The sequence below is a fragment of the Gavia stellata genome, chromosome Z (genome assembly GCF_030936135.1).
Source record: "Gavia stellata isolate bGavSte3 chromosome Z, bGavSte3.hap2, whole genome shotgun sequence".
In the NCBI taxonomy this organism is placed as follows: Eukaryota; Metazoa; Chordata; class Aves; order Gaviiformes; family Gaviidae; genus Gavia; species Gavia stellata.
This window is the reverse complement of record NC_082637.1, coordinates 21,828,301-21,851,428: the sequence shown is the minus strand read 5'-3', so window position 1 is coordinate 21,851,428 and position 23,128 is coordinate 21,828,301. Positions and strand designations below refer to the sequence as shown.

At 42.4% G+C, this 23,128-nt stretch overlaps 1 protein-coding gene across 1 annotated transcript in view; it reads right to left on the bottom strand.

Moving 5' to 3' along the window:
- RAB3C (RAB3C, member RAS oncogene family) overlaps positions 1–23,128 on the bottom strand; it is a 132,572-nt gene that overhangs the window by 10,040 nt on the left and 99,404 nt on the right. The window contains exon 4 of the mRNA XM_059833988.1: positions 1,593–1,717. Within this exon, the coding sequence (XP_059689971.1) occupies positions 1,593–1,717 (125 nt within the window). The remainder of the gene's footprint in view (positions 1–1,592; positions 1,718–23,128) is intronic.

Genomic DNA, 23,128 nt, shown 5'->3' with positions numbered 1-23,128 from the left:
CTAGCGCCTATTAAAATGAATAAATATTAGAAATGCTTACAGAGGGAAGAACAGCTAATAGAAATATGTCTAATGTGACAGGTATTTCTGCAAAGAAAAATATCCTCTGTTAAAGTAGGTGTAATTGTCACCATTTTGGTTTTGCTGCAAACAGTTTTAGAAACTCAGTTCTTCACAAATGTTGGCAATTTTTCTGGACATAACCTGCTGGTCATCTGTCACCTTTCAAGGACTATTTTATGGTCATTTTTAATGTATACTTTTGAGGTATGCTTTTACACATATGTAATGCTTTTTTAGACAGATGCGATTGGTAGGTATGTTATTCTGATAAAATTATTTACCAGGACAAGCAATTGTACAACTAGAAAAATTATTTTAAAAAATAAGGTCAGCAAGCTATGATTATACATAAATTAAGAACCACCAGCATGGGATTAGATCCAGCACATGTAGTATACTGTGAAATGCCACCATCTCTCTCTGTTTCCCATGCAGTTACTCTTATAACACCCTTTCCCCTAAACACCTATATAGGAATAGCGACAAGGAGATCTTCGTTACACACATGTTCACCAGACTGAGCATTTACCACAGTCAGTTTTATAAATAATAACAAACCCAGGCCCAGTACAGCACAGAAATTGATCTCCAATGATGCCAGGGTTTGACTGGCACACCTGCTGAGCATGGTCTGCAGGGATCAGCAAATTTTAAGGAAAAAACAGGCCGGGTAGTAGTATTTTGATGATACTCTGGAGATTTTCGATTATGGTTTGGCCAGTGTCACGTCAAAAACATGTAATGGAATGAAAGGATATCCCTGCTGGGCAGAAACAGAAAGAACAGAGATGTTCACAGCTCTGTAATTTTCTGTGTGGACAACATTTGCTTCCTAGAGGGAGTCTTTACGAAACGTAGGTTCATGTCATCTACACCTGTGTAAATGTGCAGTAGGTGAACTGTTAGCAGTGGGAATAGGATATTGGCGTCTTTCTGTTTTGGATTATTGGTATTGGAAATTATAACCCAAATGTTCTCAACTTGCAAAAAGGTCTAGTTCATATTTTGAGTAAGCTGTTTCTTCAATCTCTCCTCTCCTGGTTTTTTTTGTTGGTTTGTTGGTGTTTTTTTAAATTTTTCCCTGGCTAGGACGTATCTGCCTATAGCTATAACTATCTAAACATATTGTATATATACAGAGACACGCCTAATCTTCCTCCTTAGCACAAAGGCCATAAAGTACTTCCTTTCTAAGGAGCAGCATAAGGAACTTTTTATCAGATATGTCTTCAGTCTAAGTCAGCCTCTGAACCAGCACTGGTCTTGTGGACACTTTTAGATGGCAGACATGTCACAGCTCCACATAAGGTCATTCCTGGACACGTCCGTTCTAATGATGTTACAGTATTAGTGATATCAACAAGGACAGTTCAGACCTCAGCCAGCAGAAACAGAAGGGAGGCAGTGTATGACTATTCCTTTACAGCAAAAGTATCACAAACTTTTCATTACAAGTACTGTAGCAATTAATGACATTATGTGTGCATTCTCACAAGCAATCATAAAGCTTTTGTCATTTCTTTTCTTACCAAGCTGCTCTGCTAAATGTTTGCCTCTCTCAGTGAAGATTACCCGTTCATCCTCCATGTCACATTTGTTACCGACCAAAATAACCTGGGCATTATCCCAAGAGTATGTTTTGATTTGAGTTGACCTTAAAAGAGAGACACAGAGAGAGAGAGAGAGAAGTCAAAGCAAATTCCCCTTAAATCAATTTCAAACAGAACTGTAACAAGACAAAAAAACCAATACTGATTTTGACATCTAGGGTAACATGATTCTGTTTAATTCTGAATTTCAAATAAGCTAAGGATTATCTGTCAGGAATTACTATTACAGGAATAATATCAACACAGGTTTTACTTTTGCATGTTAAAACAAGACAGTCTTTCAGTATTTTCTCCTGTCATCAACATTCTTCCTATATTTTTAGAAAGAAGCCAGTGACACTTTCTCCCACACAATTAAAAAAAGAATTTTCAGATTTTAATGCAAACCTTATAATCTAAAGCCAGAGCTTTGAAACAAAATCAACAGCTTATTAATTTCTTATCTTTCACCTTTTAAAATCAAGATCTAAATTTATCAGCAAAACTTCGAAGCCATTCTGTCTTCCTTCTGTTGTTTCTCTCCAGCACATTCCACTATAGGTCTTTGACCTATCAGGACGACAGCAGCATTTATATTGTGCATTAAGCTATGGACAGGGGCTGAGTTTGAACTCTGAATTACCTTCCATTTAAATTATACAAGCCCTAACCAAGACTACAGCTGAACTGGAGTATCTGAGGCCTTGAAACACTATGGGACCTTGAGTGCTGGTGGTAAAACAGCTTACCCTACAAAGCTCTCCTGCAATTTGAATGCGATGCAGCTAATGGGCAACTTAGGAGCACACTTGTAGCACCTCTCAGTTGCTGACTACCACCATTCTGCTGTGTCGTGGTTTAGTCCCAGCAGGACTAATCACCACACAGCCGCTCACTCACTCCCCGTCCTCAGCTGGACAGGAGACAGAAAATATGAGGAGAGGCTCATAGGTCGAGATAAGGACATATGGAGATCACTCACCAATTACCATCATGGGCAAAATAGACTTGACTTGGGGAAATTAGTTTAATTTATTACCAATCAAAATCAGAGTAGGATAATGAGAAATAAAACCAAATCTTAAAAAAACCAACACCTTCCCCCCACCCTTCCCTTCTTCCCGGTCTCAACTTCACTCCTGATTTTCTCTACCTCTTCCCCCATGAGTGGCACAGGGGGACGGGGAATGGGGGTTGCCGTCAGTCCACCACACGTTGTTTCTGCCGCTCCTTCCTCCTCACACTCTTCCCCTGCTCCAGCATGGAGTCCCTCCCATGGGAGACAGTTCTCCACAAACTTCTCCAATGTGGGTCCTTCCCACGGGCTACAGTTCTCCACGAACTGTTCCAGCGTGGGTCCTTTTGATGGGGTGCAGTCCTTCAGGAACAGACTGCTCCAGTGTGGGTCCCCCGCGGGGTCACAACTCCTGCCAGCAAACCTGCTCCAGCATGGGCTCCTCTCTCCACGGCTCCACAGGTCCTGCCAGGAGCCTGCTCCAGCATGGGCTTCCCACAGGATTACAGCCTCCTTCGAGCATTCACCTGCTCCAGCGTGGGGTCCTCCATGGGCTGCAGGTGGATATCTGCTCCACTGTGGACCTCCATGGGCTGCAGGGGGACAACCTGCCTCACCATGGTCTTCACCACGGGCTGCAGGGGAACCTCTGCTCCGGCGCCTGGAGCACCTCCTCCCCCTCTTTCTTCACTGACCTTGGTGTCTGCAGAGTTGTTTCTTTCACATATCTCACTCCTCTCTTCCCTGGCTGCTTTTTCCCAGTTTTTCCCCCCCTTCTTGAATATGTTATCACAGAGGCGCTACCACTGTTGCTGATGGGCTCGGCCTTGGCCAGTGGCAGGTCTGTCTTGGAGCCGTCTGGCATTGGCTCTATCAGACATAGGGGAAGTTTCTAGCAGCTTCTCACAGAAGCCACCCCTGTAGCCCCCCTGCTACCAAAACGCTGCCACACAAACCCAATACATGCTGTTACTCAGACCTGCTCTGTAGAAGGGAAAGCTCCACGTCCTGGCTCCACGCTCAGCCAGTAGTGATGCTGCTGGCTACCACCTTCTAACTGAGAGCAGTACCTGCCCTTGAAGGTAATGCAGGGTGCAGCAAGCTTACTTGAAGCATTTGCCCTTTGCCTTGGACTTGTGACTATGTCTGGCTTTAGGCTCTGAGTCAATGCTTGGTAGGATATTAATATCTCTTCTGCCCCCATACAATCAATGGAGAGAGAAAAAGATGTAGACCATCCCTCTCTCTCTCTCTCTCTCTCTCCTTGAACAATACAGGGTGCTTAGGAAAACTGCACTGGAATAGAAACCAACCTGCTTAACTACACATTTAGGAGAGCGCACCCTGGAAGGGAATCCTGTTGTGTATCAGGGCCCTAGGTCTCTGTAAGAAAAGATGAAACAGCTTCAAAAATCTGTCACTGAAGTGTTTTGGAAGCTGGTCTGTGTGATTGCTAAGTTCAGTAGTGACCCCTTCTCATAACGCAGCTGTTATCTCTACATATTCAGATCTGCAAAATGTTTCATGCACAAAAAAGATCATGATGTAGTCCGACACCCATTTCTAGTGAAAGACAGAAAATGGATCAAATCTCCACAGCTGCCTTTGCTTATTGCAAGACCAGAGGGATGGTCATGGGCAAAAACTGCCACAGCTATCTTTGTAACTGCTGGGTCCAGTGCCATTGCCCACAGGCCCAGACCTCCCTACATGAGTCAAAGCACCCTTGAGCCATGTTTGATGGGTTTGCAGTGCCGGGCAGAGGAATTTAAGGGGAAGGACCACACTGCCTTTACTGCCTTTAGGGTTGTTTTACTTCATCAGAATGACCAAAATGAAGCTGAAGCAAGCCCCAGGCATTTTGTGCTACAGATTGTTCCCTTGGGCCTGCCCTCATCTTTCCTTCAAGAAATGGACACTGTGCTATTTTAAATCTGTTTTATAGTAACTTGAGTAAGCGATCATAAGGTACTGTGGCCAAAGCAGAGGTCAGACTTCCCTGTATGCTTACATTTTTCTAAAGATACAACTGCTCAGAAAAAGAGGGCACTGTGCACTCATTTTGGCAGAAATGTTCTTTTGGAACCATGCTGAGTTCTTCTGGAATTTGCGGTTAAGCAACATAGAATTTTTTTATTTTTTTTTAACCAGACCTACATTTGTCACCATAGCAACTTTGCAAATACTAGTAGCTCAAACGTCAGAGGATGTTAGTCCATTAAGGACTCTAAAAGAGCTTAGCTTTGAACGGTTATGAGTTGGGGGTCAATTTGTTCCCCTTATGTCAGCAGGAAATTGAAGATGTTTCCAAAGAAAAATGAAGTATACAGTAAAAATATTAAGCTTTACAGAAGGAATTACTTGCATATTCTGTAGAGGTGAAATATAAGAAATTGATGAATGAAGAAGTACAACCTGGAGAAATACCGTAATTCGCTCCAGAGCCTTACATGAGTTCCTTTGCTTAAGAATGTAACCCTCTTCATTTTACTGCAGCCAGACATGATTTTTCATCCTATGAACTATGAACCTGTGCATTCAAAGGCTTCTCATTACCAAAGCAATTTACTTTATTCTTAGACTTTTTTATCTGGTTTGCTTACATCCCATCTTCTAGTTATAAAGAATTTTTTAAGCAATGAGAGAAGAGATCTTGTCCTTGATAACAATTCCAAAGACTTACGTTTTGCAAAAGACTCTGTAGTGCAAAAATACAACTGACTGACTGTGAAAATCAGTCAAATGTATCCCCACCCAACCCCACATCAGTAGGAGCTTGGATTCAAAGAACATAATAGGCTTATCACTGTTATGTTTTCTTTTAGATATACATTTCCACTAATGGCTTCTATAGATTTTGATTCCCACAATTCTCCACAAAAGCCAACACACAGGTCATTTAAAAAAGAGATTTTGCTGTTCCTTGCATATATGACCTTTCAAATGACTGAGGCTTCTGATTAATCCAAAACACAAACCATTGTCCGTGTAAACAACTTTAGCCTCAGGAAGAGTGAAGTCATGAAGAGGCAAAGCTGATGTTTGCACTAAGCTGAATACAGCAATTCTTGTTCAGTCTCAGTGACCTGATGTGTGTCAATAGTAATTTACCCTGTAAATCTTTCACATTCTAGTTGTATGGTAGGCAGGCAATCTGCAACATGCTTGAATTTTTATAATGTATAGACACCAGAGGGTCAGATTAATGCATGAGTTCAATGATCCATTACTTTCAGTGATCAATGCAAGACTTGTTCTCCCTGTACTGCAATTCTGCCATATTCCTTGTCAGAAAAGAGCACTTGCTGAATGCTAACTAAAGCAATGCTATTCGATCATCTTGAAACAGTGCTGTATTTTCCACTACTGATTCAAAGTACTGTAAAGTTACATCCATAAATCTCCAAAAGTGTTTTGTACTATTATGACAGAAGACTGTCAAAGATAATATGGAGGCTTTTTGCCTTTGTTTGATGGACTGAAATACTATGTGAAAAAAATTTTCAAAACACAGTTTTATGTTTTGAACACAAAAATCCTACTTTGTTTGAAATGAATCGTAAAGGAAGGGCAAAGTTAAACAGTTCACACTGGCATAAGTCCGTATGCACACTGCTTCAGTATTGCTGTGCTACCTAGTTCTGCTCCTAGGAAATTCCTTGTAATACTTTTTAGTTCACAAAATATTGTTCTGAAAATATTGCTTTTTAGTTCGAAAGCATATAATGAGATTTTGTATTGCTGCCACTTCTAACACTATCATTTACTGAAGAAGAGAATAAAACCTGTGTTGCCTAGGCAAAGCTATCCACTGTTACCTCATCTCTCATGAGCACACAGGTTTCAGAGTGAATATTACAATGCTTAAAATGGTGAATACATGATTATTAAGACCAAAGACGCTATTATCATGCACTACCCCCCTCCAAGCCTGCCAAAAAAATTAAATGTCAGTTCTGGTTATAACCAAGCATAGTGAAATGCACCTTCATGACAGAGAGGAAGGAGTAGGTAAAAGGTCTATGCTGCAGCACACTATCTTTTGGGAAAAGATCAGGTACAAGCTTAAAGGACTACATCTATTCTCAGATAAGACTCTGCTTGAGGTCTATAAAAGAATCAGCTTAATAAAGAACTTTGTTCTAGCAGGAAGACTGAGACCAACCACAAAAGAACAAAAATTTCAAAGAAGCAGGAGACTAACCTTCATGCAGCAGTGTGACCTTGCACCTCTGAACATGCAAGAGCTTCAAGTAATTGCCCAGGCAACAATGGTGGGCTGTCTGTGTGTGCTCATGTGGGACGCTTACAAGGAGTATTGCACAGCATGATGGAGTGGGGTTCAGAAATACGCAGCCCCAGCTGGCTGAGGTAGCTGAGATGCTGGAAGCCAAGGTAGCTAACACAGAGCAATATGGGAGCACTGCTGTGATATTACTGTTGTGCAAACTAGCTTGTTCACATTAAATTATGTGACAAAAGCTCATCCACACATCCTCGAAGGAGCACAGAGAGACAATAGCAGGTGGGAGAGCCCAAATAGTATCCTGGCCCTGGCTGCTCCCAGGCCTATCACAGGAGCCATCAGTCTGTCAAAGGCCCATGTCCACAAGCGCAGAGGAGCACAGGGGCACAATGGAAGGTGACGACCCAAATTAAGGACTCAGAAGAAGGGACACCACATCCAGGCACCTCCCAGGGCTGTCCCAGGAGAGCCTCAGCCCCACTGTCCAGGCATGAAACCCATCACCACAGGTCAACACCGGAGGCTTGTACATCCGGTGCCAGCAACTGGGGAGACTGGGATCCAGGAGCAGCTACTGGGCAGAATAAGTGTATGAGCCCCGCTGATGGAGGGACCCATGCAGTATATATGTCTACATCGATATATATTCTCACTAGTGGATCTCTATGTTGCTCTGCAAGTGAAGGGAGCAGGTTGAAGCTGTTGGCGCTGTTGGTGTTTGTGGGAGTGCTCTGTGTGTCTGTCTGTGATCTGTGTGGCTGGCCATGTATGTATATACATAGATATGTGTTGTACATGTGTGTTTTGTATGCACGTGCCTGCTGGGAATACACCTTGAACTACTGGTTGGACCTGGGGCATGAAGCTGCAGCAGCCTTGCCTCTGTCGAGCTGTCAGATACAGCATCATATATTTTCCCTTAAGAGTTCAGACGTAACTCGGCTACGCCTGGGTAACACTGCATTGTACCCTGGAGAAACTGCTACAGAAGTCAGACCGGCTACTTGTTGTACTCGATACATTTCAGGTTGCACCCACTGATTGGCATACGTTAAGGCTCACTCTGAATATATGTCCGAAGTATCACTTTTTACTAATTCATATATGTCCAGAACAAAGACTAATCTAACCTGCAATAGTGTCTAGTATATTCTCACCCACAGACAGCAAGGATAGCAAACAAATATATTCAATAGAGATATGCCCATATAGTAAATACATCAGGAATACGAACTTCTAGAGACAGCCACAACCTATGCACCACTGTTTGGACCTAGAGTCACCCAAGGATGCCTGCCGTCCCTAGAGGGGCTGGTTTCTATGGGCTTTTTAGATGAATGACGTAGTCAGTCACATGCACTGACAGCAGGGAAGCACCCTAATCAAAATGGTCCAGACGGTCCCATGTATAATGTTTATTCCAGCGAATTCAAGGAACATGTTTTACTTCTGATACTCTGGTTTCAGAAAGGAGTATGCAATTAACTGGAGTGCATCATCTTGCCAGGAAAACAAATAAAAAAACCCCAAAGCAACAAAAACCACAACCCAAAACCAAATTAACAAAATCTCTACTGAAACCTTATTATTATTTTTTGATGTTACTATTACGTTGAGTTCTCCGATTGATCCTTAAAATTCTCCCATCTCTGTTGTAGCATAGTGCCTCCAGAGCCCATTAGCTGAACTATCAGGGGTCACAGTGTAGTGATGGGATCTGGGGTGGAGTCCAGGTTATCTATTCTAAAATTTCCTCAGTTTATTTAAGTATTTGGTGAGGGGGAGTGTCAGAGAAGCAGCTATGAGTTTGGAGGTGTGTCCAAAAGCATTCAGTGCCTCAGGTGAACTTCCTCCCTTTATTTGCAAGTGGGCATGCCAAATGCCTGGCTACCTCTGAGCAGGAAGGATTGCTTTCCAGCATTTTCAGGACACATAATTTTCCTTCTGTAATTGAGGCAATGGAGGGTATCTTTCCTCCCTTCCCCCAGTCCCCATCCTATGATGTGGGAAGGTATGGCACAGCCCTCTCAAACCCCTGACATAGGCTGGCATGGTAAGGGGAAGGTCTGCCATTCCCATCATTTCAGGGGATGGGATCATGTCAGGAGGCCTTTCCCATTCTCCTTCTCTGTGAGGAGCTCTGGCACTCTCCCCATTCAAGCCGTCTTTTCCACAGGGTGAGTCAGATCTCCCTCAAACTACCAAGTGTCTTCTGTACTTCAGTGTGTATCATACGCTCCATTCCTTTCCCCATGCCCTCCTTTATGTCTCCTAAACCCTTATTATTCCCAGCAATCCTGATAGGTTATGTGCCTTAGGAATGCCCCTGTATCTTGGAGTTTTCCCATCTCCTTTCTCTATCCCACTCATCTTGGGGATATGATGGAGATGGGGCCTATGTAGGATTATTCTACACAGCACGTTAAATGATTGCAATGCTCAATCTTGATGGCCATTTGGAAGCTGGCTCTGTACCAGCTGCTCTGCACTTGGCGCTCAGACCCTGCCGCAGGGAGGGCAGGGAGAGAGGTGGCCTTAGGCTTTCCATCTGTTCTCCAGTAAATAATCCACTGTTAGTGGGAGATGAGCTATCCAAAATGTATAAACCTACCAACCAAAAGCCCCAACTCAGCTTTCTGATTGGCATTTTGAAGACAGTGCTGAGGTTAAAAATTTGAAGCACTCTGAGAAAAAAAACGACAGAAGAGTCCTGGGGTACTTGAATACTAGAATTCTGTGGCCATGGTTACTGGCATAGTAGGAATATACTAGAAATAATTTATAATAACATCAGTAATAATAAAAAGAAGATCCTAACATTTGCCAGATTTTCATTGAACTGATGAGCAGCTGGGAGCATACACAGCCCCAAGAAACAGAATTAGCTTTGAGAAACTGCTCAGAATCTTTCCTCCCTTACTGATGAGGAAGATCTGGATATTTGCAAGTTTTAAACTCAAACTATTGCTACTCATTTCATCATTCTGGCATGCTCCAGCTGAGGGCCATAGAAGCTCAATAAATATGGCTAATACAAATTCTTTCACCTCTTGCATTCATGAACCCCTTTATAATTATTGAAGCAATTAGTGAAAACCAAGAAAAGCAATCAATGAAGGAAATAATTATCAAAACAGAAAGCTGAGGTAGATGAACCTGTGACAGGAATGGTGAAATTGCACCTCAATCCTTCTCATCGAGGATTTTAAATCTAGTGGATGTCCTAGCATCTCCACTTCTATTCAGAATAGATGACATATACTGAATTTGCGATGATTATTTTCAGTGATAGTACAAGCACCTGCTGACTGCAAGTGCTTATTAACATATTATAGAGAATAGACTAAGATGTCCCAGCAGCACAGGAATATTGAACATGGATGGAGGGGGGCAAAGAAAGGAAAAAAGTTAACAAAATAAATTACTTTCATCCTCAGTATCACAAAGCAGCAAAGGAAAGGGATCTGGGGAGAAGTGGATGTAATAGCAAAAACGGGATATACCAACACCTTTACTCTTGCAATAGACCGGGATATATGAATATTGGCCAGGACTGGCTGTATTTGATGTGTCAGTTATTGTGTATACAGTATTACGTTTTCTGTTTGGATAGAAGGGCAAATGAATTGAAAAATGCCTTATGATTGTGAAATAAGTTAATATTGAAGAAACCAGAAGAATGCCAAAGACTCACCAATTCCTTCTGACAGGCTTTATCTTCCTTGTGCAGAGCCAAAGAGTGCACACCATGCAATGAAAGGCTACACATCTAACATTCCCTTGGAGGAAGATAAATTGATGATGCCGAAGCTGCATGACAGGTGTGACACTAACAAATTTCTGGCTTATTTTCAGCCAGAAGGCTAGTCAAAATACACATTACCCAGAGCATCACAGGTTTTCATTGCTCTGGTAGGAATTGCGTCTACTTTAAGGAAAACAAATTTAGCTTTGCCAGTGAACAAACGACAAAAGCTACCTTAACATAAGACTCCACTACAAGTTTCTGAGGCCATAACTTCATTTTAGAAAACCGTGTGCCACATTTCAGTTTTGACAAGTTATAAAGATAATCAAAATAAATCCAGTTCTTTTGGATGGTAAAACTGAGCTAATCTTTAATATATACATTTTTATAACACTATGTAAGGAAATATGACATACCATTTTGAAAAAAGTCTAGTGGCTCAAAAAAAAAAAAGAGAGAACAGCTAAAGAGGTAAGAGCTGATATTCTCTGTGTGTTTATGACGTTTGTTCCTATGTAAGTATCTTAATGATAATCCATTATCATAATTGTAATGAGGAAGTATATGCTTGCTCAGTAATGTCTACTCTGGGTCTGCATTTAACACAATGCACAGTGCAAAGAAGTGACATGGCACTGATAACTCTGTAATTCTTTGTGGTACCTAGGATGGGGGGTAGGCATCACAGAGATTCGTCAATCAGAATTTTCTTTCTTTCTTTCTAATCAACCATTTCTATCTGTTCTTACCTTGCACATGGAAGTGCCTTCCCATCCAGAATCCTCTGCTGAGTACTTTATTGAATTACGTTCCATTTTTAATGTAATATACAAAAAATTTTCTTAATAGCTCATAAATCAGCTTTGGTGCCTTTTCTGTTCAGTGTTGTTTCAAATAAGAGTACCAAGTGTCTGTTAGAAAATTATTTTCTGACACTAAAATGCAAATCCACTAGATAATTGAATATGGTATCAAATGAATGTATTGTGAGCAAAAAACATTCATGTTCAAACTGTAATTCTTACATATATCCCTTTACGTGGAGTTACAATGAAGGACCAGAAGCCTGCAGGGCATACTTAATTTGTATTAATCAGGTTGCAGATGTCCTTCATTTTTGCATCTTTGGCACAATCTCTGCATCCTGCTTTCTTCTCAGCTGTCAAATACACCTTAAAACTACTTTCCAAGACCAGTGTAGCAGGAGCCTGATTATGCACTTACTACATTTGAAAAAAAAAAGAAAAAAAAAGACTGTGCTCTAAGTTAGTACTATGCTCTGTATCCCTTATCCCCCAGTACCTCCTGTGCCTGAGCTCTGATGGCCATCACTTCAGAAGAAAAGCCCACCAGGTCAGGTGTTTTCCTGTACGTGCACAGCCAGCACACAGCAGCTGGCACTTAAACAGCTGGCAGTAAGTCTAATAACAGCCTTAGGCAGAGCAAGGTCCTGACACACCGTCACCCTGACATTGCACACACACTGGAGGCTTTTTTGTCATGGAGGCAGATGACAGAGTACTTGTATGGAAGCTCCTGACCTACTTCTAGGCAAGGTGGACTGTGGCTGAAAGTGTGCAGACTTATATTAAGACAGTAAATTCCCTCTATTTCTTTCCTTTTCTGATCTGTGGTGCATACTTCTTTTCCAGGCTTTTTGCTCAGAAAAGTTGAACAGATGTTTACACAGACAGTGGAGAAGAGACAACAAATACTGCATTAGACATTAAGGGCAGAGAGATCTTCCAACCTGCTTCCTTGTATTTTGTGTCATGATAAAACAATATAAAATACATTTCAGTATTTAATTCTTATTCACAGGAGTACAAAATCTTTTCCTACAACAAGGTTTACTTATGAGCAGACCAACATATAACACATTTTTCACAGTGGGACATAGTAACGACACATATTAATGAAGAGTTTTTATGTCACGTATAATGCCACAAGCTGTGTCATACTGTGGGAAGTCATTTAGCAACTCACCACACAGACAAAAGGCTGTACGTTTTAATTTTCTCCCCACTGAGAAACCCACCATTAAATTATCATCCTTCAAAGCTACTACTACATATGCACAATGCACACAATCATCAAAAATTAGGGTTTGAAAGGAGATGGAAAAAAGTATTTACAGGGAAATAATACTCATGGAAACAATAAAAGGCAAAATACAGACTGCACTTGCACGTCTTTTGACTATCCCTATGGTTTCATGTTCCAGATGCTTCCAAATAAATGATCCTGTTAATCACCAATTTGTGTTGATTGCACAGACTGTCACTGGAACTCTGAGTAATGACCCTAATCAATACAGCTGATCCTAACTCTGGTATTTGTAAAACATAGCTGTGAAATAAGGGAGTACTGAAGTAATTTACTAAAGCAATTCAGTATCTGTTTGAGTATATTACACTTCTAAGTAAATGAGCAATTTGCTGTCACTTAAAAATATATTTTTCGCTCACTATTTTGTATTCATATGTATCAGGAAACAGGTACAGACACATATGTATGTGTCCTCACATTTGCTGGTTTTCTTTCTCACAGTGATGTGCTTTTGGTAATTAAAAAAAAAAAAACATAGTTAAGCAAGCAATAGTGATGCTGAGCAAGTCCTTCTGGTCCTACTTTTGCTCGTATCTAATACTTCTCTCTTCACTGCACCAGCAACAGTCCCTTAACACTGGACTGCACTACTCTGACAAAGAGGTTCTCTTGCACTTCTGGGGTTATCTATTAGCCTCTTGCTTTCAGCCCCAAAGAGGAGCTGCACAGCAATGGCATTTTGGAATTAGCAATGTTTTTGCAGGCACAGTCAAGTTCTTTTGGTTTGTAACAACATTGATAGTTCTGTAGCTATGACTTAGCTGGGTCACAAAGAGTTATTTATTTTTCCTTTTTCTCTTTTAAATAACAAATCAAAATTCATATTTGAAATATATATGGCAAGTGTCTGGCAACAAGTACCCCATTTTAGGGTACTTCTCATTAAACAATTCTCTGGAATTCTGGATTGACCCTGCCTTTTTACTGTCATATCTCATTATGAAACTAGTTGCATTTTTGTGGCTATTAATCCCTTTCTGCCTGTTTTGCCAGGAATGCCATCTGAGTTTCTCTCACTTTTCAAATTCACTGGTTTGGATTTTATTTCCTCTATATTTTTAGCTTTCATTTTTCAAGTTCAAGTAAATTCTGCTATTGTTTCTTTTATATCTGATCTTGTTAGATCATTTTGGGTTATTTTTCTCATTTGTTGTTTTGCACAGACTCTTTCATAAACAACTTAGTCTTATATGCACATAAATTTTGTTCTGAAATGCCTGTGTTCATGTTTTAACAAAGGGGTTAAAACAATCAGACTTAATCACTGAAAAAGCTTACTAGGTCATTGAAGCCACCTGTGATAAATTATCATGGACTATCCTTGTTAAGGATTCATCCAGCTTGCAAGCCATGTGTCAGGGCTGTCATGTGAGTCATTCATTTTACTTCTTGTTCATAAGATAGCATTATTTTACTAAAACATCAAGGATATGTTACTTCTGTAATAGTCCATTTTATACCTGAACTGGTATAAATCCTATCAGCCTTTTTGTCTTTGAAGTAACTTATCTTGTTATCTTCTGGAAGCAGAGCAAAGGAAACATTCAGAGCTATACTTGAACCCTAGGCATAAAAATGTGATTCCACCATTGTGACCTTGCACCAATACCTCTTTGGAAGTAATTTCCCTATGTGGCTGCATACTTGCAAGCACAAGATATTTGAGGCCTGAAATTTTGAGTCAGAATATGTGTGGCCTAGTTTTCATCTGAACACTTGAGCTTCTGCCTTTTTTCACAGATATCTGAAACTGGACTGGCAAAATGACAACTACCTTAATCTCACTGTTAACTGATACTGGTTATTTAGACGAGTATGAGTTATATAATTGTACCTTTTTTTTTTTTTCTCTTTTCTTCTTTGAGGCCCTGAAGCTAAATTTTGAATTGGTCCTGTCACACTTTGATTTTGGGATACTGCTGATCAAAATTAATTTTGTGAGGGCTGCCAGAAGCCAAAGACAACCATAAAAACCATTTCACTGTCTACATCCTGCCTGGCACAGGGTGGCAGGATTGTCCTGCTGACTCACCCTGCAAGCAAGTAAATGGCAGGTTTATTTCTGCTGACTCACGGAGGATGACAGGAGGCATTAGACTTTAGAATTTATTTCTAGGATTAAAAATAAAGCAAGAAAAAGAGTTGTAAAAAAATGGGAGAGTTGCGTATTCATTCAGGATGTCAGTACTGCTGCTACCTGATTCACGAATCAAAAGACTGTGTTTATGTATACATATATATATATATTTGCCTCTCAAGCCCTAGCTACTATATTCAAATTTTGTGCTCCGTCACAATTCTCAAAGCAAAAGTGTACTGCTTGTCCCTGATCCCAGAAGCCAGATTTAAAAGGAAATCCTGGGTATGGTGGAAGCTGTCAGCAACATACACAGGCATGAATACAACTTTTTAGTAAAAAATTTGAAGATTGGATTGAAAACTTTCTAACACTTTTGGAAACTGAACACAGTGGCATTTCAATATGATATGGCCTAACCTCTCCTAGGGCTCGTGTTGAACTTTCATAAATTAAAGTTTATCTCAGTCAGCCTGTGAGCACTTTAAATCATGTTAGCTAACACATTTTTAAGGTTACAGCTTCTCTCCGGGAATAAAAAAGAAGTATTTAATATTGTCTTATTTACAGTTCGTCACTGACTTCAGCAGGTAGAAACCCCTCTCGGAGGACATAACTTTGTGCATTAAACAGGTGCTTGGGTAGACAGTAATCTTTGGATGGAAAGCTTATAAGGGCAAGAATCACAAAATCCAAAGTTCATCAGTGAAATTGTTCTGTATCCCCAGAGCGGTAGAGTGAAGTACTGTACTAGAAAAAACAAGAGAATAAAACATTTCCTATGCAATGCTCCAGAAATGAAAGCCTACAATTGCAAACAAGTAAGTGTGAATGAATGAGTTGGACAGTGGGTCTTTATAAGGCATGAAGCAGAGGAAATGACTGGGCTTTACAAGACAGTGTTTCCAGTGTGGACATTAACTATATCAACAAAACTGTATTTTGCCCTTGAATGTAATAAACTATCATGCACTGCCAACTCTGATCCTATAGCAAATCAAAATAAAGCAGTAAAACGTTCGCCCATATAACCACACCCCTATTAAAGATTTCTCTTGGCAGAGCTAGACAGGTTGAGTCACAGCTCTTCACAGCTCTGACACAGATGGGCTGGCAGGGGTCTTTTTGGGTGCAATTCACCTGGTCTATTCTAGATAACTACTTTAGATGAGTAATGAGTGAAAAGTGTTTCTTGTCATTGACTAGAAGGGATCCTCATGCATTTAATTTGGATATGGATGTCTGCAATGTATCAGTGAAATTTATTCTGAGGAGTCCCACCCACAGCTTTGGATGTTGTCGAGGTCTCCAGGGTTACAGAACTCACTAACAGACCACAAGATTTGTCTACAGAGTAACAGTATCAGGTGAAGGTTCCCCATGCACCTCTACTTTACAGATATAAACTAGTAAACATCCAAGCAGATTTATCTCATACCAGAGAAAGGTTTCTGCAGAGCTGTAACACTCAGGAGATAGTTTAGCTAATGAACTTACATAAGCTTTGTTGTTATGAAACATTTTTAGCCAAGGCTGATCCCCTAAGGCATGTTCACTACCTGTAACTCAAGAAGGGAAAAAACAGGACTTAGCTTGTGAGGACAGCTGAGTACACCTGTGTGTGTATTGCAGAACTGCGGAAGGGTTACAGTATGGGGCAAGACGGCACTATCTCAGAATCACAGAATCACAGAATCACTACGGTTGGAAAAGACCTGTAAGATCATCAAGTCCAACCTGGGAAAAAAAAAAAAAAAACAACAAAAAAAACCCCAAACAAACAACCCACGCAAGCCAACCACCACACAACAACAACAAGGCACAACACACCAAAAACCAACCCACCCAACACCACACAGCACCATGCCCATCAAGCTACATCCCACAATGCCACATCCACACGCTCCTTGAATACCTCCAGGGAGGGTGACTCTACCACCTCCCTGGGCAGCCTATTCCAATGTTTCACTACTCTCTCAGTAAAGAATTTTTTCCTAATATCCAGCCTGAACCTCCCCTGGTGCAACTTAGGCCATTTCCTCTTGTCCTGTCACTAGTCACTTGGGAGAAGAGACCAACACCCACCTCTCTGCAACCCCCTTTCAGGTAGTTGTAGAGAGCGATAAGGTCTCCCCTCAGCCTCCTCTTCTCCAGACTGAACAACCCCAGCTCCCTCAGCCGCTCCTCGTAAGACTTGTGTTCCAGACCCCTCACCAGCTTCGTCGCCCTTCTCTGGACACGCTCCAGCACCTCAATGTCCTTCTTGTAGTGAGGGGCCCAAAACTGAACACAGTATTCGAGGTGCGGCCTCACCAGCGCCGAGTACAGAGGCATGATCACCTCCCTACTCCTGCTGGCCACACCATTTCTGATACAGGCCAGGATGCTGTTGGCCTTCTTGGCCACCTGGGCACACTGCTGGCTCATATTCAGCCGGGTGTCGATCAACACCCCCAGGTCCTTTTCTGCAGGGCAGCTTTCCAGCCACTCATCCCCAAGCCTGTAGCATTGCCTGGGGTTGTTGTGGCCAAAGTGTAGAACCCGGCACTTGGCCTTATTGAACTTCATCCGGTTGGCCTCAGCCCATCGATCCAGCCTGTCCAGATCCCTCTGCAGAGCCTTCCTACCCTCAAGCAGATCAACACTCCCTCCCAACTTGGTGTCGTCTGCAAACTTGCTGAGGGTGCACTCTATCCCCTCATCCAGATCATCAATAAAGACATTAAACAAGACCGGCCCCAAAACTGAGCCCTGGGGGACTCCGCTTGTGACCGGCCGCCAGCTGGATTTCACCCCATTCACTACAACTCTCTGGGCTCGGCCATCCAGCCAGTTTTTTACCCAGCGAAGAGTGTACCTGTCTAAACCACGGGCCACCAGCTTCTCCAGGAGAATACTGTGGGGAACAGTGTCAAAGGCTTTGCTGAAGTCCAGGTAGACAACATCAACAGCCTTCCCCTCATCCACTGGGCAGGTCACCTGGTCATAGAAAGAGATCAGGTTGGTCAAGCAGGACCTGCCTTTCATGAACCCGTGCTGGCTTGGCCTGATCCCTTGGGTATCCTGCACGTGTCCCCTGAGCGCCCTCAAGATGAGCCTCTCCATAACCTTCCCCGGCACCGAGGTCTGGCTGACAGGCCTGTAGTTCCCCGGATCCTCCTTCCGACCCTTCTTGTAGATGGGCGTCACGTTGGCAAGCCTCCAGTCATCCGGGACCTCCCCCGTTGACCAGGACTGTTGATAAATGATGGAGAGCGGCTTGGCAAGCTCCTCCGCCAGCTCCCTCAGCACCCTTGGGTGGATGCCATCAGGCCCCATAGACTTATGAGTGTCCAGGTGGCATAGCAGGTCGTTAACTGCTTCCTCCTGGATCATGGGGAGCCTATTTTGCTCTCCATCCCTGTCATCCAGCTCAGGGAGACGGATACCCTGAGGATACCTGGTGTGGCTGTTAAAGACTGAGGCGAAGAAGGCATTAAGTACCTCAGCCTTTTCCTCATCCTTCGTGACAATGTTCCCCGCCGCATCCAGTAGAGGATGGAGATCCTCCTTGGCTCTCTTTTTGTTGTTAATGTATTTATAGAAGCTTTTTTTGTTGTCCCTCACGACCGTGGCCAGGTTGAGCTCTAGCTGGGCTTTCGCCTTCCTAATTCCCTCCCTGCATGACCTAACGAGGTCCTTGTATTCTTCTTCACTTGCCTGCCCCTTTTTCCAGAGGTGGTAAGTTCTCTTTTTTTCCCCGAGCCTCAGCATAAGCTCCTTGTTCAGCCAGGCCGGTCGTCTTCCCCGCCGGCTCTTCTTACGGCACAGGGGCACTGCCTGCTCCTGCGCCTTCAAGATTTCCTTCTTGAAGAAGGTCCAGCCTTCCTGGGCCCCTTTGCCCTTCAGGACCGTCTCCCAAGGGACCCTCCCAACCAGTGTCCTGAACAGGGCAAAGTCTGCCCTCCGGAAGTCCATGGTAGCGGTATTGCTCACCCGCCTCCTTACTTGGCTAAAAATTGAAAACTCTATCATTTCATGGTCGCTAAGCCCAAGACAGCCTCCGACCTTCACTTCTCCCACCAGACCCTCTCTGTTCGTAAACAGCAGGTCAAGCAGGGCACCTTCCCTGGTAGGCTCGCTTACCAGCTGCGTGAGGAAGTTATCTTCCACACACTCGAGGAACCTCTGGGACTGTTTCCTCTTAGCTGTGTTGCACTTCCAGCAGACATCCGGTAAGTTGAAGTCCCCCACAAGAGCAAGGGCTTGCGACTGTGAGACTTCTGCCAGTCGCTTGTAGAACGCTTCATCAGCTTCTACGCCCTGGTCGGGTGGTCTATAACAGACCCCCAGCAGGATATCCGGCTTGTTGGCCTTCCCCCTCATCCTTGCCCATAAGCATTCAACCCCGTCATGACAATCATCCAGCTCTGTACAATCAAAGCACTCCTTGACGTACAGAGCCACCCCACCGCCTCTCCTTCCTTGTCTGTCCCTCCTGAAGAGCTTATAGCCCTCCATCGCAGCACTCCAGCCATGCGACTCCTGCCATCCAGCTTCTCTTCCCCCTTTCATTTACAGTCTCCACAATCTGATCTCTTTCTCAGAAGGAGCAGAGGGCCTCTCCTCTTTCATCTCTGCTGTGGACAGAGATTATTCTCCCCATATTCCTTTATATGGTTTCAGTCTAAACTAAGCACCCTCAGGGCAAGTGGAAAAAAAACCTGATGGATGGACATGAAGAATTCTGAGGAGGTCTGGGCACATTTTCTAGGCTGAGCAGACGAGAAATGCCAAAGTGATGCTCCTCTGTCATGTGGATATCCTATGGGTATCATCCTGACCCTGGACCAAGTTGCAGGACCACCTTTGCCTTTTTCTTATCATTAGAGACGTGTAGAAACCCTAGCCTGGAGATAGAAGGACAGCAGGTGCAGGGATCTATATTTCCCACAGACCAGGTGCTGGTTAGGGACTCTAACTTAACTGAGAAGAATGGGATTCTGTGGATCACTTACAATCAGTAAGAATTCATTGTGAGAATCCTAAATGCTGCAGCAATTAGGTCCGTATGAACCATTTAACTATTTATGTACAGAATGAGCACTAAACACACTCAAATGTAATCGCATGTATTCAAAGAGAAGGCAAACTCTCTGTCTTTTTTTTTGCAAACCCAAGAACTAACCCAACTGCCACAAAATAAATATGGGTAAAAAAAAAAAAGAAAAGAAAAGAAAAAGAAACAGAACATACAGTGGTTAACAAACCTAATAGCTTCCCTTGAGTTTAGTTCAGCTATATCAAGTCTGTAACCACGACTCAAAATGCAGTGACTCTGCTGCCTGTTTCTGAAGTTTCAATTTGCTGTGCAGAATCTCAGCAGTCATTATTTTCTCAAAAAGGTAAAACTTCAATAATTTTGATTGTTAAAACTGCTGACAACAGGAGGCAAAAGCAATGCTACTGCTTGTATACGCAGGGAACCAGAAGCCCAAGTGCTACTAACAGCCTCACTCATCATTGCTGGATGTAACTCAGAAAGGGCTGCTAGAAAGTCCATGGGAAGGAGAATTCCTCATCTGACCATTTGTCTGTGAATGGCGCCACATTGGACCGTGCACGTATTTGAGAGATAACCATGTGTTTTCCTACACTGATTAGCAGAGCTAAGACAGACTAAAAGGGAGGAGTGATGTATGTGAAAGGGCTGATGGCATTAACCACCAGGTCCCACAACAAAGAGAGGCCATGGCTGTCTTCATCTACGAAAACTCCTGGATTTCACTGAAACTAAGTTCTGCATAGCAACATTTGAAAGTGAGGTCTCTGTTGTTCACAGCTGAATGGGATGTTACAGCAAATCTGGCTTCATTTATACATGCCTTTGTCAGCATCTGATGGGACTACAGCAAGAAATTACTCGGTATAAAACCTTTACACCTCAAAAACTTCAGCTTGCCCTCATTGTCTTCTTAGCAATGTGTGCTGCTCTGAGCTCATTTAACCCTATAGGCATGGGGGCTGCAGGTCAGAGTCACAAAAGGAATTTAAGTGGTTAGTTCCTAGCTCCACCAAATTTTACTGTGGTCTGACTGTTGAGCCTTCTTTTCAAGACTTGCCCAAGACAGGTAAAAGGCCATCTCCAGATTGTTATCTAACACGAGGGCTTTATTGATGGTTCTGCTCACAGACACGAGGTGTTCTGTGTAAGTAGGCTCTTGTACTGTGGATTGTGGATTTGCAGACTGGGAAACTGCTGGTGGGACCCATCAAGTAGTAAAGAGAAGGTCAATGGTACTCTATTAACAGAAAAAAAGAAGAAATTTCAAGCAGGTAGTTGGGTCTCATCAGGGCTTGTGTTCAAAGACACAAACGTTGACTACCTCTCAGACAGAGAGTCCATAAAAAGGAATGTATGCAATCCAAGGCCAACTTGAAGCACAGATGTGGGAGGTTTGGGAGGGGAAGCAGAATGAACTTCAATGCAACTGAACTGCTCTCCTTGAGGACCACAGAGCCCCTGGGAAACATGCAGAAAGCTTCCAGAGAAACAGGACTTGTTGCATGGACCCAATGCTTCCCATGGCAATCCCATGACATCCAGGTGAGCACTGATAGCTTCAGTCTTCCACACGGAAGTAGAGAAGAGATTTTGGACAACAAGGTTTAAATCTATATTCTCTTTCCTGTTTGTCACAGCAGTGCTGAATAGATTTTCATAAACAAATTTTAACTTCTACCCTGTGGACATCTGGCAGGAGAAGGACTTAGAATAGAAGAGAGGATGTGACTGAGAAAGAAATTATGAGCTATCTGAAACCCACCCAGTTAAGTAAAGTGGGGTAAGTAAACAGATGCTACAGGGATAGTCAAATACCTTTTTTAACATTTGGGGCAGATAATCTCTGAAGGCTGAAGTGCCACACTGTCCTTAAAAAATTTATAATAAGAAGGTAAATCAGATAAAAAATAGAGACCACCGAAAGTGACACAAAAGGTCCTATTAATTTGTCGTAAATTGCATGTTACGTATTTATATATCATGCCTGAGTGAGCGAGTCTGAGAGGAAAAAAAAATAGCCCTAATCTTACTAAAACCCAGAATAAATATACTGTATTTTTGTTAATATAATATCATTGCTAAATTAGAAAATCTTTCCTCCCTCATCTCAATTTTGCCTTGAAGGTTTTTCTAAAATTTTTGCATAGCATTAGAAAACCTTCACTGGATTCTAAACAATGGCTGCTTAAAGAGAAATCTGATGAATAACCACTATTAAACAAAAAGAAATGGCTAAAGGCAAAAGACACCTATAAATGTTATAAATCCTTAATATAACCAAAACTCAGTTTCTTGATTCACTTCCCACTTAGTCACACAGAGCAAAAATAAATATTTAAAAGCAAGATAAATTAAGAACATGCTCCCAGTCAGTGCAAAAAAACCCCTTGAATATAAACAACTCACCTGAAGAGAAGAGATATATGAGAAGGAGGTAGCTGCTACATTGCACAGCGAAATGGAGTTGGGCCTATAGCATATATAAGCAATATGCACAAAGCCATCTTTGGCTGCTTTCAGAAGGGAGGCAGGGGTGCCGCAGGAAGATACCACAGAATCCTTATATGGAAAGAAGACAGTGTGGCACAGCATGCAAAGCAGGATGAATTAAATGTGCTGATTAAATGAACAGCTTGCTTTTTGTACTTCAGTGAAGTTCAAAGCTTTCTGGCCATCCACTTTAAGCATACCTAGCAATCAAATAAATGACTTATGTTATAAAACCCTCAAGCAGAGAAACAGTAGGTAATGCAAAATTGATCTCTTTATATTCCTCTGTCCCTCACCTTTGTTCAGGGCTTTACAAAGAATACGTAATGCTTTTTAATGCAGGTATAAATGGTAAAGACTGGGGGTGGGAGAGACCCTCCGCTGTAGAAGGAAACTGAGGACAATGCCCTCTCTTCTGACCCCTGAAAGGTAGTGCAAACAGGTTTCCCCAAAATTATACCTCAGACATGCTACATGCTCATTTCTTGTGTGCAGATCTTTAGCTAAGGCACTCATGGTAAAACAGCCAGTGTTGCCTGCCCCATTAAGTGTATGTCTCCAACCAGGAGGACACTTGGGCTCTAATCCTGATTGTAACAGTCTTACTGCTGACAGCATATCCACAGCAGGGAGTAAGGTGGCACAGGTGGCCCTGAGGACTCACTGTGAGGAGCAGGAGGTCTAATACCTTTGATTAGAGAGGTCAAAGGAAAAGCAAATACACCACAACTTTTAATTCTCAGACTG